The 14409-nt window shown below is 47.6% G+C and overlaps 1 protein-coding gene across 1 annotated transcript in view; it reads right to left on the minus strand.

Moving 5' to 3' along the window:
• The window catches only part of ETNK2 (ethanolamine kinase 2), a 174411-nt gene that overhangs the window by 49598 nt on the left and 110404 nt on the right, over positions 1-14409 (minus strand). Inside the window, exons 5-6 of the mRNA XM_069633105.1 lie at positions 12907-12990; positions 12430-12590 (exon numbers count right to left, since the gene is read on the minus strand). Of these exons, the coding sequence (XP_069489206.1) occupies positions 12430-12590; positions 12907-12990 (245 nt within the window). The remainder of the gene's footprint in view (positions 1-12429; positions 12591-12906; positions 12991-14409) is intronic.

Below are 14409 nucleotides of genomic sequence, written 5' to 3' on the forward strand. Positions count from 1 at the left end.
TGGAGGACAGACACCTATACCATGGCCATAATGAAATATAATATTCATCTTTGTCGCTGATACTATTCAATTTGTACCTCTGACCTTTGATTGACATTTTTTCAAGATTTAATTTGAAGTATAATTCCTAGGCGGATGGTACGCAAACGTATGTCCGATTATACTTAAATGAGATAGACCGTGTCTTAGCTTGTGCCAATGGCATCCAAAACTGGATGACGGAGAGTAAGCTTCACTTCAATCCTAACAAAGCAGAGGTGATAGTGCTTGGTGCAAAGAATTCCCTTAAAGACCACCGTGCCACTTCCTCCCGTCCTGATATTTGTGATGCAGATACTTCTTTCTCCAGTAAGGTACAAAATCTCAGCTGCATATGGCAAGCATCACTGGACTACAATGCCCATGTTTCAGAAGTAGTCAAAGCGACTTTCGATCCACTTAGGCTTCTGAAACCTGCTTTGCAGTTTATTCCTGAATCCGATCATGCTGCGATTGTGGGGACTATGGTGAACCTGAGGCTTGACTACTGCAGCAATCTTCATCGTCATTAGGTAGCCCAGATTGCCACTATACGGCTGGTTTTAAATCTACCAAAAAGGATTCCTATTTCCTCATATCGAAGGAGCCTTCATTGGCTGCCTGTTAGAAAAAGAATCGAATTCAGAACATTGTGCTTGATCTACAAGTGTATCCAGGGAACGGAACCTCGGTATCTGGTGTCCAAAATCCAGCTGTACCAGCCTTCTCGAGCTCTGTGCTCTGCTGTTCAAAACCTGTTGGTTGTTCCTTTCTCTCATCACGCCGGTGGGGACCGTTGCTTCTCTATCAGAGGAGCCCGCCTCTGGAACTCTCTCCGAGCTGAACTGCGGAACATCTCTTCCATCGCTGTCTTACGGTCAAAGCTGAAAACGTATTTGTTTCAATGAATCAAGAACCCTGTGACTATGTTCCTAACTGAGCAAGTCAATTAACATCGGCACCTCGATGCAGATTTCTGCATGGTTCCGTGAGGATCTGCGCGTAATAAATTCTAAATCAATCAATCATTTGACCCGAGTCTAGCAGTTTGCAGAACAGTCTAAGTCTCTCACACTCGAGTACAGCCTCCATCATTGGGTGTGAGTCTGGCACCTTGGGGGGTAGTTCCACGCCACTTAAAGCACATTATCCCTCGATTTTACTTTCAGTACTAACTTGAAAGCCTGCACTTTTAGCACAGGGCTCCATGCTCTGCCCGGGGATCAGTAGGGACTCTCAGGCCTCCGGAGACCCGCTGTTCTGTCTATCACTCTGAGAGGGACACACAATCTGTCTATGGAGTGGACAATGCACCCCAGCCCCTTGGGCACCTGCTGTGCTATTGAGTGATACCGCACCGCCACACCACCCATTGACTGAACAAGAGCCACCGTTCAATTGAGGGCCCCCAAAGGACCGCTTCACCTGTGCATTCTGAAAACCTACATTTCTATTGACTGACCCTCTAGAACACCACCACACTCACATCCTAGAGACTCACGCTGTGTTGTGCACGGCAGGGTCGCACCAACATGCCTATGGCCCAGAGGATGGAGACCCACCGTTCTGTGTCCTTAGACCAGAGGATACACTTGCACCCTGATGTCTGACTCTTTAATTAATGAATTATTTAAGACTGAATCACACTACCCGTGGATCGAAGGATGCCCTGTGCCCCCTGCAGACCCATTATTCCATTAAGTTATCCCGGAGGGCCGCACCACTCTCTCACATGCCCTACAAGAACAAAACACTGTGCCAGCGGGTGCACTCACCCCCCTGAAAACCTACTTTTCTATCGGGTGGCCTTGCACTGCCACAGCACTCTGTCCATGTACCGGATTGAGAATCTGGCCTCGTGAAAAGTGAGTGTCGCATCAATCGTTCCACCGGGTACACACCACTGCTCATGGACCAGAGGACGCACAGGTCTGATTGAGAGTTGTTTATTAACTTTTTTACCTAAACAATCCAAAGTCCCTCTAGATGCTGAATCCCAAAGTTCTTGTGTCATTGGTAGTTCATTGACCCTCCCCCCAAACTCCCCCCCCCTCCACCAGACAGATTCTTCGTAACTCCCGGGGACATGCAATAGGAGCTTTCCGGAGTCTAAAGGTTTGGGCCGATTTGGTCACCATTTCAGTGTACTGTGGAAACAATATATCTGTTACTGGTTAACTCCCTGCCACCATAAAAAAAGAAACCCATCCAAAGAGTGAAGATGAAAGGGGTACATGCCATCACCCAGGTGAGTGATTGGACGGACCATATAGGAGGCTTTATTGTGAGAAGAAATTGGTGGCCGCATATCAGCCCCGAAGAGCGGGCAACAGTCCCTATAATGCGTGGGGGCTTGGAAGGGAGGGGGGGACGGATGGGGAAAGAGGGAGCAAGGGAGAGAGAGAGGGGGGAGGGAGGGTACAGAGAGAGAAAGAGAGGGAGGCAGAGAGAGCTAGACAGGGAGTGAGAGAGAATAATGTTGGCATGAGCTGGTAGAGCTTCTTTTTGAATTGGTCAGGACTCAGCAAAGCCAGCGCATACGCCAATGTTGGCATGCCATCTGGACTATAGCATCCAGTTTTGGAGGCCACATCTAGGACAATAACTCTAATTTTAGAAGATATGTGTGCAATATAGTGTTCCGTTGTGCAGTCCCTGCCTGGCATCCAATCCTGGAGTACTCTGTCGTCTCTGTGGTCCTCATCTTAGTTCAGTGTGGACTTCTGAGGGCAGTTTTGAAAGCCTCAAGTGAAATATTGTTCCTAGATATTGAACCGCCATCTGTAGCATTGCATCCAGTCTTGGAAGCCGTGTATTAGGAGAGGCTACGACTTAAGAGAAATTCCAGAACAGGACAGACAAAAAAGATTCAGGATCCAAAGAAAGTGCCTCGGAAATGGGCCTTGGGCATTTCCCGCATAAGCCGCCTCCTCTGCACAAGTTTGTGACGGTCACGTTGAAATATCTCAAGGCTATAAAACACGAGAGACATACAGGAGTCTGCAAGTGGAGCGAGGTGGGAGTGATCCAAGCGCCATGAATGAAGTGAAGGGGAGTTGCAAAGGAAGTCTCTCATCACACAGCGAGTCGCAGAGTCGCAGATCAGCTTGCCCCCGCTGAGGGAATGGGCACACTCACAATGCAGGTTAAGACGGCCTCGGATGCGCTCAGTGGAGAGCCAATGAATTCAAAAATGGTGGCCAGGGAGTGAGCAGCCCAGACAGGTCTGGTGGGCCTAAATGCAGGCAATTTAAGATGTGCTTGAAGAAACACACCAGATCTCTTTGAAACACAAGGGGAGCCCAGAAACAGAGAAGGCCAGACTGGAGTCATCTCTGTGCTCCATGTCACGTGTGTGACTGTGATCAAATGACCAGACAGAGCAGACCGTTCTCCTCTTAAACAAGTTTATCAGGAGTACCTAAACAATGAATGGCCAAAGCAATAAGCAAAACTTGGCTTTAAATAGTCATGTTGGGTGTTCTCCACAGGCTGGGTAGTGTTTTGTGAACTACATTTTTTAAAAATGTGTTCCTCGAGCAAGTGAAGTATTCAAACAAAGTTCCTGATTTGGGACTAGGCTTCCCCTTAGACCTCCGGTGCAGGTTGACAGAAATTCCCAAAACCTGCATTGCATGGTTCCAGGGGATCCCACACCCATCTCACAGTCTCGGAATCAGGTTTTCCTTGCAGGCCCCTACATTTAAAAAATGTAGTTCCCTCCCAGGCCTGCAGTTTTCACTGGCTCGCTTAATATGTCGAACCAGAATTTCTGCTCCAGAAGAGCATCCAGCTCCTACTCGGGTTTCTGAGCTTCCTGGGGAGACTGATCCACTGGTGCGCAGCAGAGCCACAGAAGAGGGTCTTCATGCCTCCCTCCCAGGGGCAGAGTCTACTGGATTTGCCCACTCCTTTCTCAAAGGGTGTTGATCTAAGTCCCCTCTCAACTCTCTGCATCGGAGGTCCACTCGCTGCTATGTTCTTGCTCCACCTCCTGCCTCTAGGCCTGCGAGAACTTTCTTGATCTGATTCTCTCTCATTTCCTCCACCTCCTCCTGGTCCTTCCCAATCGCCCCCCCAATATTCTCTTAATTTCTATTTTCTTTCTCCAACCACTCCTCTATGTTCTATCTCCTCCTTATGTTCTCCTATCACATCCATCTCCTTTTTGTGTTTCAAACCCCCTCTCAAAACTCTCTTTACCAATGTTTGCTCAGTTCTCCAACATCCACCTAACCCCTCCTATGGTTCTTCTGTTTTATTTCGTTCACACACCTCTTCCTTTTGATCTGCTCCTCAAACCTCTTGATACTCTGTGCACCTCTTCACTATCCCCAACAACCTCTTGCTCAATATGATCAACCTTCTGTGCATTGTCACCAACCTCTTCCTAATGCTGTCTAACGTTAACCCTTCCTCCTGCATCCTCTACCATAGATCAACCCAGCCATCCAGCTTCTGAGGACAACACTGCATCACGGCTTACACCATTGCCCCAATAAACCCCCAGACTTCTCACTGCCTAAAATGATTCTCTAATGACTCTGACCACAGCTCTTGACACGGCCAAATGCTCTTACTACACTATACTTGATTCCACTCTTCACTCACAGCCTCACAAACCCTCTGTGACCCTCCAGGCCATGCTTTCGGCCCTCGGACCTGATTCATTTCCTGCTCTCTCTCTCCTCCGATGACTTTCCCTCCTACTTCTCCAGTAACATTACAAAAATATGAGACACTTGGCCACCCTTTTATGTCTCCCCCATTCTTGCCTCATCCCATCTTCCCCAGATTCTCCACTTAATCATACTTCTCCCTCACTTCGCCCACTGACCTTCTACACATCTTTCGCTCTGCCAACCCATGCTGCAAGGACCTTGCATTTGTCACCTCCGCTCACCTCTGTGCACAACTCCACCCATCTCTTTCAACTAGTGTCAACCCAGCCTGTTATAAAACAACCAGGCATACCCTTCCTAGAGTGTGCACGTGCTGAACCCAACAGCCCCTCATTCTGCAGGGATGTCTCTCTTTTTCCCTACCACATTAAAATCCTCGAGAGGCTTGTCTTCAACCACATATTTAACTATCTCGATGTGCACTCTGCACCCGTGCAATCTGCATTCTGGTCCAAACACTCCTCCGAGACTGCGCTGATCCATGTCACCAATTCTCTTACCACTGTCCCCCTCTTTCACCTCTCATCCATTCTCGTTCTTCTAGATCTTTCTGCTGGCTTTGACACTGTGGATTATCCTCTCTTCCTCAAACTCTTTCCCTCCTTGCTTTCAAGGATTCCATACTTGACCGGGTGTCCTCGTCTCTCTCTCTCTGACCATTTCTTCCCCTTCCTGTGTGTGTCCCTAAAGGATCAGTGTCAAGGCTGGACGAACCTTCGCCCCACTCCTCCTCACCTGTATCCTCCCAGGAACTCTCCTGTCTGTCTGCCTTCTTCTTTAGTCTTGACGACTTGGTAGGTCTTTCCTTTCGTTCCTTCTTGTGATGAAGGTACGGGCGAGCCCCCTCAGCCGCCACCTTGACCAGGAGTAGAACCTGAGTCAAGGGGAAGGCCAAGGAGCAAGCCCCTAAATCAGGGAAAAAGCCACAGCAGAAAAAACCCTGGTATTCAAGGAGGGCAACTGTTGGGTCTTTCAGTATGGTATGGCTGAAGGATGACTCCAAGTGTAGCTTGAATGGCAGAACACGAAAACAGCAGACAGTCTTTGCTTTCTGGAGGATATGAAGGGAAACGGTCAAGGGAGTTGACCACAACTCAGCGAGCCGGAAACAGGAGGGTGTTTGCAAGAGGACCGGAGTAGTCGAGGTTAGGCAGTACCTCAAAAGGGAAAGACTACAGAAGGAGGCAGCCGTCGGAGTACTGCGTAAGTGAAACAAATAAGCTGAAGCAAAGTAAGGGAAAGAATAGCAAGGTAAGTATGGGAGAGCCGCAAGGAAGGCAGTCCGGGAAGGCGAAGAAGAAGGATTATCGTAGACAGGATGCGCTCGTCTAAGAAGACGGAGCCGAAAGATAGTCTAAGATTTCGGAAAAAATCCGAACGAGCGAAAGAAACTAATTAAGCAGACTAAAGGGAAAAATGTAGAAAGGCAAAGAGACAGAAAGCAGAAAGAATAAGGAACGGAGCAGAACCAAGGAGGAATAAGAACAGACCAGGAAGTTTAAAGTAAGAATCAAATATCACCAGACGTACCTTAATGAAATAAGTCCGAGGAGGGTGAGTAGCTAGAACACGGAGAAGACCTAGGGAGAGTAGAGGAAAACAAGGAAGGAATCACGAAAGGCTAAATTCACAGGGGTTACTCTGGAACTGTGAATCAAAGACGATACAACGCGCTGGCGTTAGAGGAAAGGACCTATTTATTGACAGCGACCATGATGAAAAAGGCATAGATCGTTAAGATAGACTGCTGACGGCCATGTTAAGTGAGTCACCATCGGTTCCTATGTTTCCATGCCTGAAGCATGACAATCAGTCCCTGTACCATTTCTCTTCATCCTATATACAATTGGTGAACGCATAGCCAACTGCCTAGCCAGCATTGGTTGGCTCTGTACTGATTCATTCAAAATACTTCAAAGATGTATGTCATCTTCCTTCTTGCCTCCGAAGTGAACTCCACTATTCTCTCTCTCATCTATTTCCCGTCTGATATCATTAACCGCTCACCCATGGCTCACAACCACACCTTACACACCACTCAAGAAAAATGCTTATCATTACTCTTGTGCTCTGCACACTGGACTACTGCTTCAACCTACTTCTTGGCTTACCCCACTATTCTTTTGTTCCTCTCAACAATGGCCTCATCTTTACGACGCACACCCTTTTAAATCTACCCACACTTTCCCCCACCTAACGTCACCATGCTGGATGGTTATGCAAATCGCTCTCTCTTTAAATTCCTGCCACTTGTCTATGGTCATACCCCCCATTACCGGATTGAATGACTCTCACTGTACTCTCCCTCTTGAACACTCTGCTTCACGACTCTTTACTTATCTCGCCTCACCTCCCCTGTGCCGCCTCCAACGTTTTCTCCTTTTCCCTACTTGCCCCACTCCGTTTGAATGCTGTCGCCCGGCCATCAAAGCTATCACTAAAGTGCAACTCTTCAAAACAAGGCTCAAACTCCACATGCTCACAATGGAAGAAGCCCTAAAACCCATCCAAAGCCCTATCCAAAGTAACTGCCCAACCCACCTCTCGTGCATTCTTCCGTCGGACTACGCTAAGTAATTTGCAAATATGTAAATAGTGGTCTCAGCCTCTCGGCACCTCATTTTGCGCCAGAATGTAATTTGACGTCAGGGAGCCATTACGTTAACAGAACCATTATTTGTATTTCTATTTTATTGAATTTATATAGCCCTTTAATCCAAAGTGCTTTACATGAGAACAAGAAAAAATACAACAAGCATAAAATGGCAATTGAATCACAACTCGAAAACAGTATAAGGAACTGTGATGCTGTAAATGCACCAGAGTGACAGGGCCTCCGTATCCTTGTCCTTTACTGCTTTTTATCATGTGTTCTGTTGTGTTTTCTGCGCAGGAGTTCATGTGGAACTCCTGGCGGTGCAGCTCTTGCCTTTGGTTTTGGTGAACTGACCCATGGGATACCCTTATGGCACCCATGGGTAGGGGTGCAACCCTGTGCCCCTAGTGTATGTTTTTGGGCACCTGTGTGTGACCCACAGAGCAGGATATGGGCTGGTGGCAGCCCCGTGCTGAATTGACTGGTGCCCTGAGCGTCCTCCATTTTGGGATGCCCAGGCCCTGTCATTGGATTCAGTGTATTCCTGATGGAGACAAAATGGCCCTCATGGCCTCTTGCCTTCCATCACCTGTTTCCTTGATCTTCCCGAAGTCCCGGGAAGCCCTGACTCTGTCCCTTCCCCCTGACTGACTGTTGGGTGGAAGTTCCCTATTTGGTAGTGTGGGGAAGTGCTGACCAGACTGGCTGGAGCCTTCCCAACGACCGTATCTTGTGGGTACGCCTGTGGGTGGGACTTGGGTGAATGGAGTGTGTGACGAATACGCATTCTATGTTGTGGGTGTCTAGTATCTGGTGGTTGACACAATGACTGAGACAGCCCTGCCCGAAACCGGTATGAATGCAGTGTGGAGTGTTGAATGGCTCGGTACTTGTTCCAATACACATAACTTGTGAGTGTCTGGAGAGAAGTGAATGGCCTGAATGCACCGTGTGCCTGATTGGCTGCTTGCCTGCCTGAATGCCCTTAGTCGTGATTGGATGCTTGAGTATGACCCAGCGGAATGAATGGGAGTTCAACAGTATTTCTGGGGACCTCGCACTGCTAGGAATCGTGTTCAGAAGCTGAAGTCCACTACGACGAGTAACTGGAGTAACTGAAGCTTGACCTTCAACCCCTGCTGGACGAGAAGAATTGCTGTTGCTTTCCTTCACATTCTGAAAGCTGCTGTGCCTCCAAGGACTGACCCAGAGAGGACCTGGTAAGGCGCCCTCTTCCCAAGCTACGAGGGACCATCGTGCACCAGCAGATCTTTGCCAAAGCTCCCTGGTAGACAGACCTTCGACAGGCTGCCGACCCGAGACGGGGACCGCCGCGGAATCACAAAGAGAAGCGTCCGGACTGTTGTCCGCCACTGTCGATGACCGCTGTCGCCGACTGGAGCCGCTGTGCTCCTGTTTGCCTAAGAACCTTCGAATCCAAGGACGCTTACGTCCGCATCGTCGCCGCTGTATCCTGATGGAGAAGGCCCGACTGGCGATGCGCCGAGGAGCATCCACCGGTGGGTTTCCTGCCACCAAAAGACCACAGAGACGCCGATGACTCGATGCCCTTGCTGGGCCACAGTTCTTCAGACTCTTTGCGGTCCAGAACTATCGACACCCAGGTGCCCCGCACGCCTCTTCCTTGCAGGACGTTTACGCTTCCCTGTCAACGAGCACCGCTAGGAACGAAGCTGCCACTTCACCATCGTAGCTCGTCCTGTTCTCTGTCGGACTTTCGACGACCTGCGACTCCTGCCTTAAAGGGAGGGCACTCAAGAAGGGCCGTCGGTTCCTGGACGAGGAACGCTACAACGCCAGGTACTTTGGGGTTGCAGAACTATTGGGAACAATACATGGACTGGGCTTGTGATACATCTTTGCTTTGCAGGTTGCCCAGGCGGGGGGGTCTCCACACAGAACTGTGTCTAGGTATCGGGGTCAGTATTCTGCCAATTGTTCCAACCAACTGCTTTCCTTTCTATTGTTGGTTTCCTTATTAATTTGATCTGTGTGACATTTAACCTGAGTACAGTTGATGCACTTTAATGAGATCTGCTAATAATTTTGGTAGAACTGTATACATTTACCATTGTTGATTTTCTGAGCACAAAGTGAGTTACTGTGATAGTGTACATAACCTTGAATATTAATTATATAAAGACTGTGTTTTAACCGATACAGTGTGTGGACATTCATTTGTGTGTGCTTGGGGACTACTCTATACTTAAGAACCAGCCTGCATCACCTCCTGAGAAGCTAGGCCTTGATTACTCGACCACGTACCAATAATAGAGAATCTTGGCTGGGGTCCTCTGTGCCTCTCCTGTACCATATAGAGAGCGGAAGTACAGACTCCCCCCTCCGGTCTTTAGAGGAACAATTTACAATATTGCAGAGGTGAGGAGGGAGTGGAGAGGGACAGAGGTGTGAGAGGGGAATGGGAGGTAGTAGTGAAGGTAGAAGTGGAAGTAAGAGGGAAGGCGAGAGGGTTTGATGAAGAAGAGGACAGAAGACTAGATAAGAGCCGCAGGTGGGGTAGAAGGGAGCAGAGAGGATGGAGAGGGTAAGGAAGTACAGGAGTAAGAGGTGAGGCATGAGGTGGTGGGAGAAGTAGGAGAAGAAGCGAAGGGTGTTAGGGAGGGGAATGGAAAAGATAAGATTTTAGAGAAGAGCGAAAGGAAGGGTAGGAGGGAGAAGAGTGGATGGGTAGGGGGAGGCGGTTCCAGTGGAAGGGAGTGAGGAGTTGGAAAAAGCAGAAGCGGGAGGAGGCACAGGGTGGTGGAGGTGGAGAGAGTAGGAAAAGATTTGCAGAGCGGAGAGTACGAGAAGGGGTATGGAAATTAAGAAGGGGGGAAAGGTAGGGGAGGCAAGACCATAGAGGGATTTGAAGATAAGACAGAGGAACTTGAATTTGAGCTGGGAGTGAAAAGAGAGCCAACCTAGAGAGGTGAGAGAAGAGGAGATGGAGTCAAGAGGTGAGAGAAGGCAGAGGGAGCGGATGGCAGAGTGGTAGACAGATTTGAGTTATCACTTTAACATAAGCAGCTCCCTGCCACCAAATGTTCGTCATTTGCACTGTGGGGTGCAAATATGAAGGGCAAAGGGCAGCATACATGCATGTACACCGCCTTTTGCCCTTCACATTTGCACCCTGCAGTGCAGAGTGAGTAAATGCTGCCTGGCATGCTGGCATCCCCAGCATCGTTTACTTTTCATTGTGAGCACTGCTTGCCATGGGAGCAATGCAAGTGGCGCTCACAGTTACAATTTAACCCTCCCTGACATGCTTGCATGGTCCCTCTTTCAACCTTCTTGAAAGAAACTCCTGCCTCTACTTTCCGGTCTCCTGCTCCCTTTCCAAACACCTAAACTTGTGGGGTTTTATAGGACTTTGGCCCTTGCACCCACCCTCTGGAGTGGAGGCCTCGTGTGAGGCATGGACGTATGGGTGACTGTCGAGTTACCCATCCCAATTCAGGTCACGCTCTTCCCCTATATAGATGTATAAGGGATTCCTGTACCCGAACGAGGTGAGCCGAGCAGGCACTCGCAGCCGGTTCAGTGTGACTGCCATTCCTCTTAACCCCTTAAGGTCCAAGGGCATGTATGTTCTTCCTGAATTCCCATAAGAAATCATTGTAGGCTCTGCCCACTCCCACAGTTAGATGCTGGTTAGAAGTGTCTGGTGGCAATGTCAGTCTGCTGCCCTGAGACAAGGACTAAGGTAGGGTGACAAGGGGTTGCTCCCCAGACCACGATTGAGCCCATCATCTGGCAGTTTTCAAAAGCACCCAGTATCCTTGGTTATCCCACTGGAGGTCTGCAGAGCCCAGCAATGGACTCGGTGACAGCAATATGACCAACTTCTCCAAACCCAACGTATGTCAGAGGAAGAAACTGTAGTCCTGGCACTTCATGCCGTCCAGTCCTGGGAGGAGACTTTGACCAAAATGCAATGTGTATCTTACGGAGCCGCAGTTAGCGCCTTACAGTAACCACCACAGACAGGTCGCCAATGGCATTTAAGTGGAAGAATCAACATAGACTGAAAAGAGGAACGCATATAGAACTCGTACCCAAATGGAAAGAGCAGGAGAAGAATAATATATAGAACCTATGTTTAGAAAAGGTAACGATAGCACCTGAAGTAATAAACCACTGGATTAATGGGAGAAAGAAATATACTAGGGAAATGGAATAAACTAATGGTGCAAAGCTCTCTACCCTCGTGCCTACAAACTACCAGCATTTTAGGCTAACTATTAACTATGTAAATGTATTCAGTTTAGATCAATTGCATGCAAATGTATCTCATGGATATTCATTTAAGAGCCCATCAAGGACTAGAGTTGAACACGCCTGGAGTAAACCATGCAAAGAGAACATTTGACTGATTGGTGTTTTCTATAAATAATGCTGTAGGGATAAAACAAAACAGAGTAAACATCCTGATGAATGCCCAAAGTAGAAGAGATGATAGAAACATGTAAATGGAAGGAGAACACACTGGATTAACCGCTGTATTACTTAAACTTTATAATTATGATTGTTCTTTCATAACGCATTTAATACCGGAGACCAGTTCCTAAGTGCGAGACCAGGATTCGCACCTGTGTTGCTAAGCGTTGTCTTGGTTCCAAGACAAACGCATGGCCCTTGAGCTATCCTCCCAGCCTACCTGTATTAATATGTGTTTGGAGTATAAAGGGTTTCATGTTTGATGGATTGGAGAACTGCATATGATCGTGAACAATTCTGGAAACATATATATGTTGTGGTTTACTTCTGTTTGTTGTCATAATTCAGAACATTGGACAGTTAACAACTAATGAGAGAAGTGCCCATAAACTTATATCAACACTTTTCAATGTCCATAAGTAGGAATAATTAGTAGCAGTAGTGCTTTTGTTGAAAGAGATAATTGATATGAAGAAAATAATTTGTATGAAAAGACTTTAAAAGGATATACATGTAGAAATTGCTTCTAGCATCACTTGTTTGAGAAATATGGAGCTTAAGTAACAGTGCAGAAGGCTCTGTATTGTCAACATGCCACACATCTGCCCCCCTAGCCGCCTCCCGAAACACTTAACAAGCTACAAGTTAATGCCCTGGCAGTATGGGTCTCACCAAACAGAAGCGGTTGACTTGAACATAGAGTGTCTCCACTTCTTTGTCGGTCACCGCTCCAACATCTTGTCGGATCTGCTTGTAGGCCTCCAGATAGTGTCTGAGCCACTGGAGCTGGGTGTCTTGACTGGGAAGCAGTCTATAGTCCATGTCATTTATGCCTGGGAATGGAAGAAACGATAGAGATGATCATCCATAGAGTTTACAAGAGTCTTTCTCATGAAAGCGACTCAGTGGGACATAGTGCTGCAAGGGTACGCTGCTACCTGGATCCACAGGTAGGGTCCCATTGAAAGGCAGGACCAAATGTGTGAGTGGGCGTGGGGAGGGCTGCATGCCTGGATGCCATTTGGATCGTAACCAATGTGGCCAGAGGGGAATCTGTCTCAAATTGTAAGACATCATATTTTGTGGAGCCTAAATCACGGACGTAGTCTGAACAAGGGATAACACTCTGCGTGGGCGGGTTCCACTCACCTGGGAATTCGTTGAAGTGGTTGGCGATGTCGAAGGCTTGATAATTGTACCCTGCATATTCATAGTCGATAAACCGTACATGTCCTGTGGGAGGAGATTAAAACGAAAAAAAAATCAGAATGGGGCACCAAGACCATTCTTTTAGGTATTTTCTTTTTCAAATTTAAGCAATGACGTTTGATAAAACCAGAGCGATGCAGCCGGGCGTATTCTCACTGAGTTACACAAGGCCCTTTTGTTTTGTTAGTCATACAATAATTTATATAATGCTTTAACAGCCTCTAATAATGAATGGATTTGCCTTGGACCACAACATTTGGTCAACTAAAAAAGTCAATGTTTGCTTGCTGGTCACAGCCAAAGTTGTGACCGCTTGGCCCCAATTGCTCGATAAAGACTCCTGTGATCCAACATGTGCAGTAACTCCTAAACCTTGTGATGAATCTAGCAATATTGTCACTGGTTCTCTGGACAGAAGCTCCCCTTCCGTGGCTAGGCAAAGGCAGAAGCTACCAAACTCTGACCCTGGGGGTGGCTATCTGCGGGAGGACCACGTAGGGGAGGACAAACTCCACAGAGATAGAAAAGTAGTAGATCAGAATAATCCTTCAGATGTAACTCTTAATAACACTCATGTGCCTTTGCGGCTTTACAGTACGGCATATTGTAATGTAAGCATAGAACTTCTAGTCATGACTAAACACCGATCATATGTGCATTCCCCTTTGTTTAGAAACACAGACAAAGGAGAGGGCTGGAGTACTAAAGATCACTAGAAGCGGAAAGCAAATGCTGCATTCTAGTCTTTGGAAAAAGTTAACCAATGCCTGGAAGTTTAAGATTGCCACAACTGACCAGAATATGAGAGTGTGGCAGGGACTGAAGCTGTTTGCAACTTGTTCTGAACTGGTCGGAACACCAGAGTCGAGCAGACTGTGAGAAGCAGCACAGAGGCCGACACGAACGCACGGAGACCAAACCGAAATAAGTTCACATCTTTATGGCCAAGGGCAGCTGGAGCCTCCTGGAACAGAGGAAGGCAAAGTGAGAGCCAAACAGCTGATGGGACGCACGCCCAGTCAGCGGACCAAAACAGAAGTAGAAGGAAAGACGTGAGGAACACCAAAGCCGACCCGGTAAGACCAGGGAGAGCGAACTGGTTACCAGGGTACCCGAGGGTGAATATCATCATGCATTAGCGGCGCCAGAGAGACCAATTAAAACCATTGAAGAAAATTATACAAATGCGAACAATGTTAAGAAAGGGTCAGTGACCCAATACATCAAAGAAGGAATTGAAAAAGAAAGAGTGAATGGAGAACGGAAAATCCCTGGCAGGTTAGTGAACCGGGCAAAAAGTGAGTATTGGACTCACACCCAGGAGAGGGAGATAAAAAGCTATGATACTCTGACAGGAGAGTAAACCAGTAGTGAGAAGAGAAGTGAATCTGAAATTGTGGAACAGTGATAAACTAATACAAAAGGGAAGAATCATACCTCTTC

The sequence above is a fragment of the Ambystoma mexicanum genome, chromosome 13 (assembly GCF_040938575.1).
Source record: "Ambystoma mexicanum isolate Mex_15411 chromosome 13, UKY_AmexF1_1, whole genome shotgun sequence".
Taxonomy (NCBI): Eukaryota; Metazoa; Chordata; class Amphibia; order Caudata; family Ambystomatidae; genus Ambystoma; species Ambystoma mexicanum.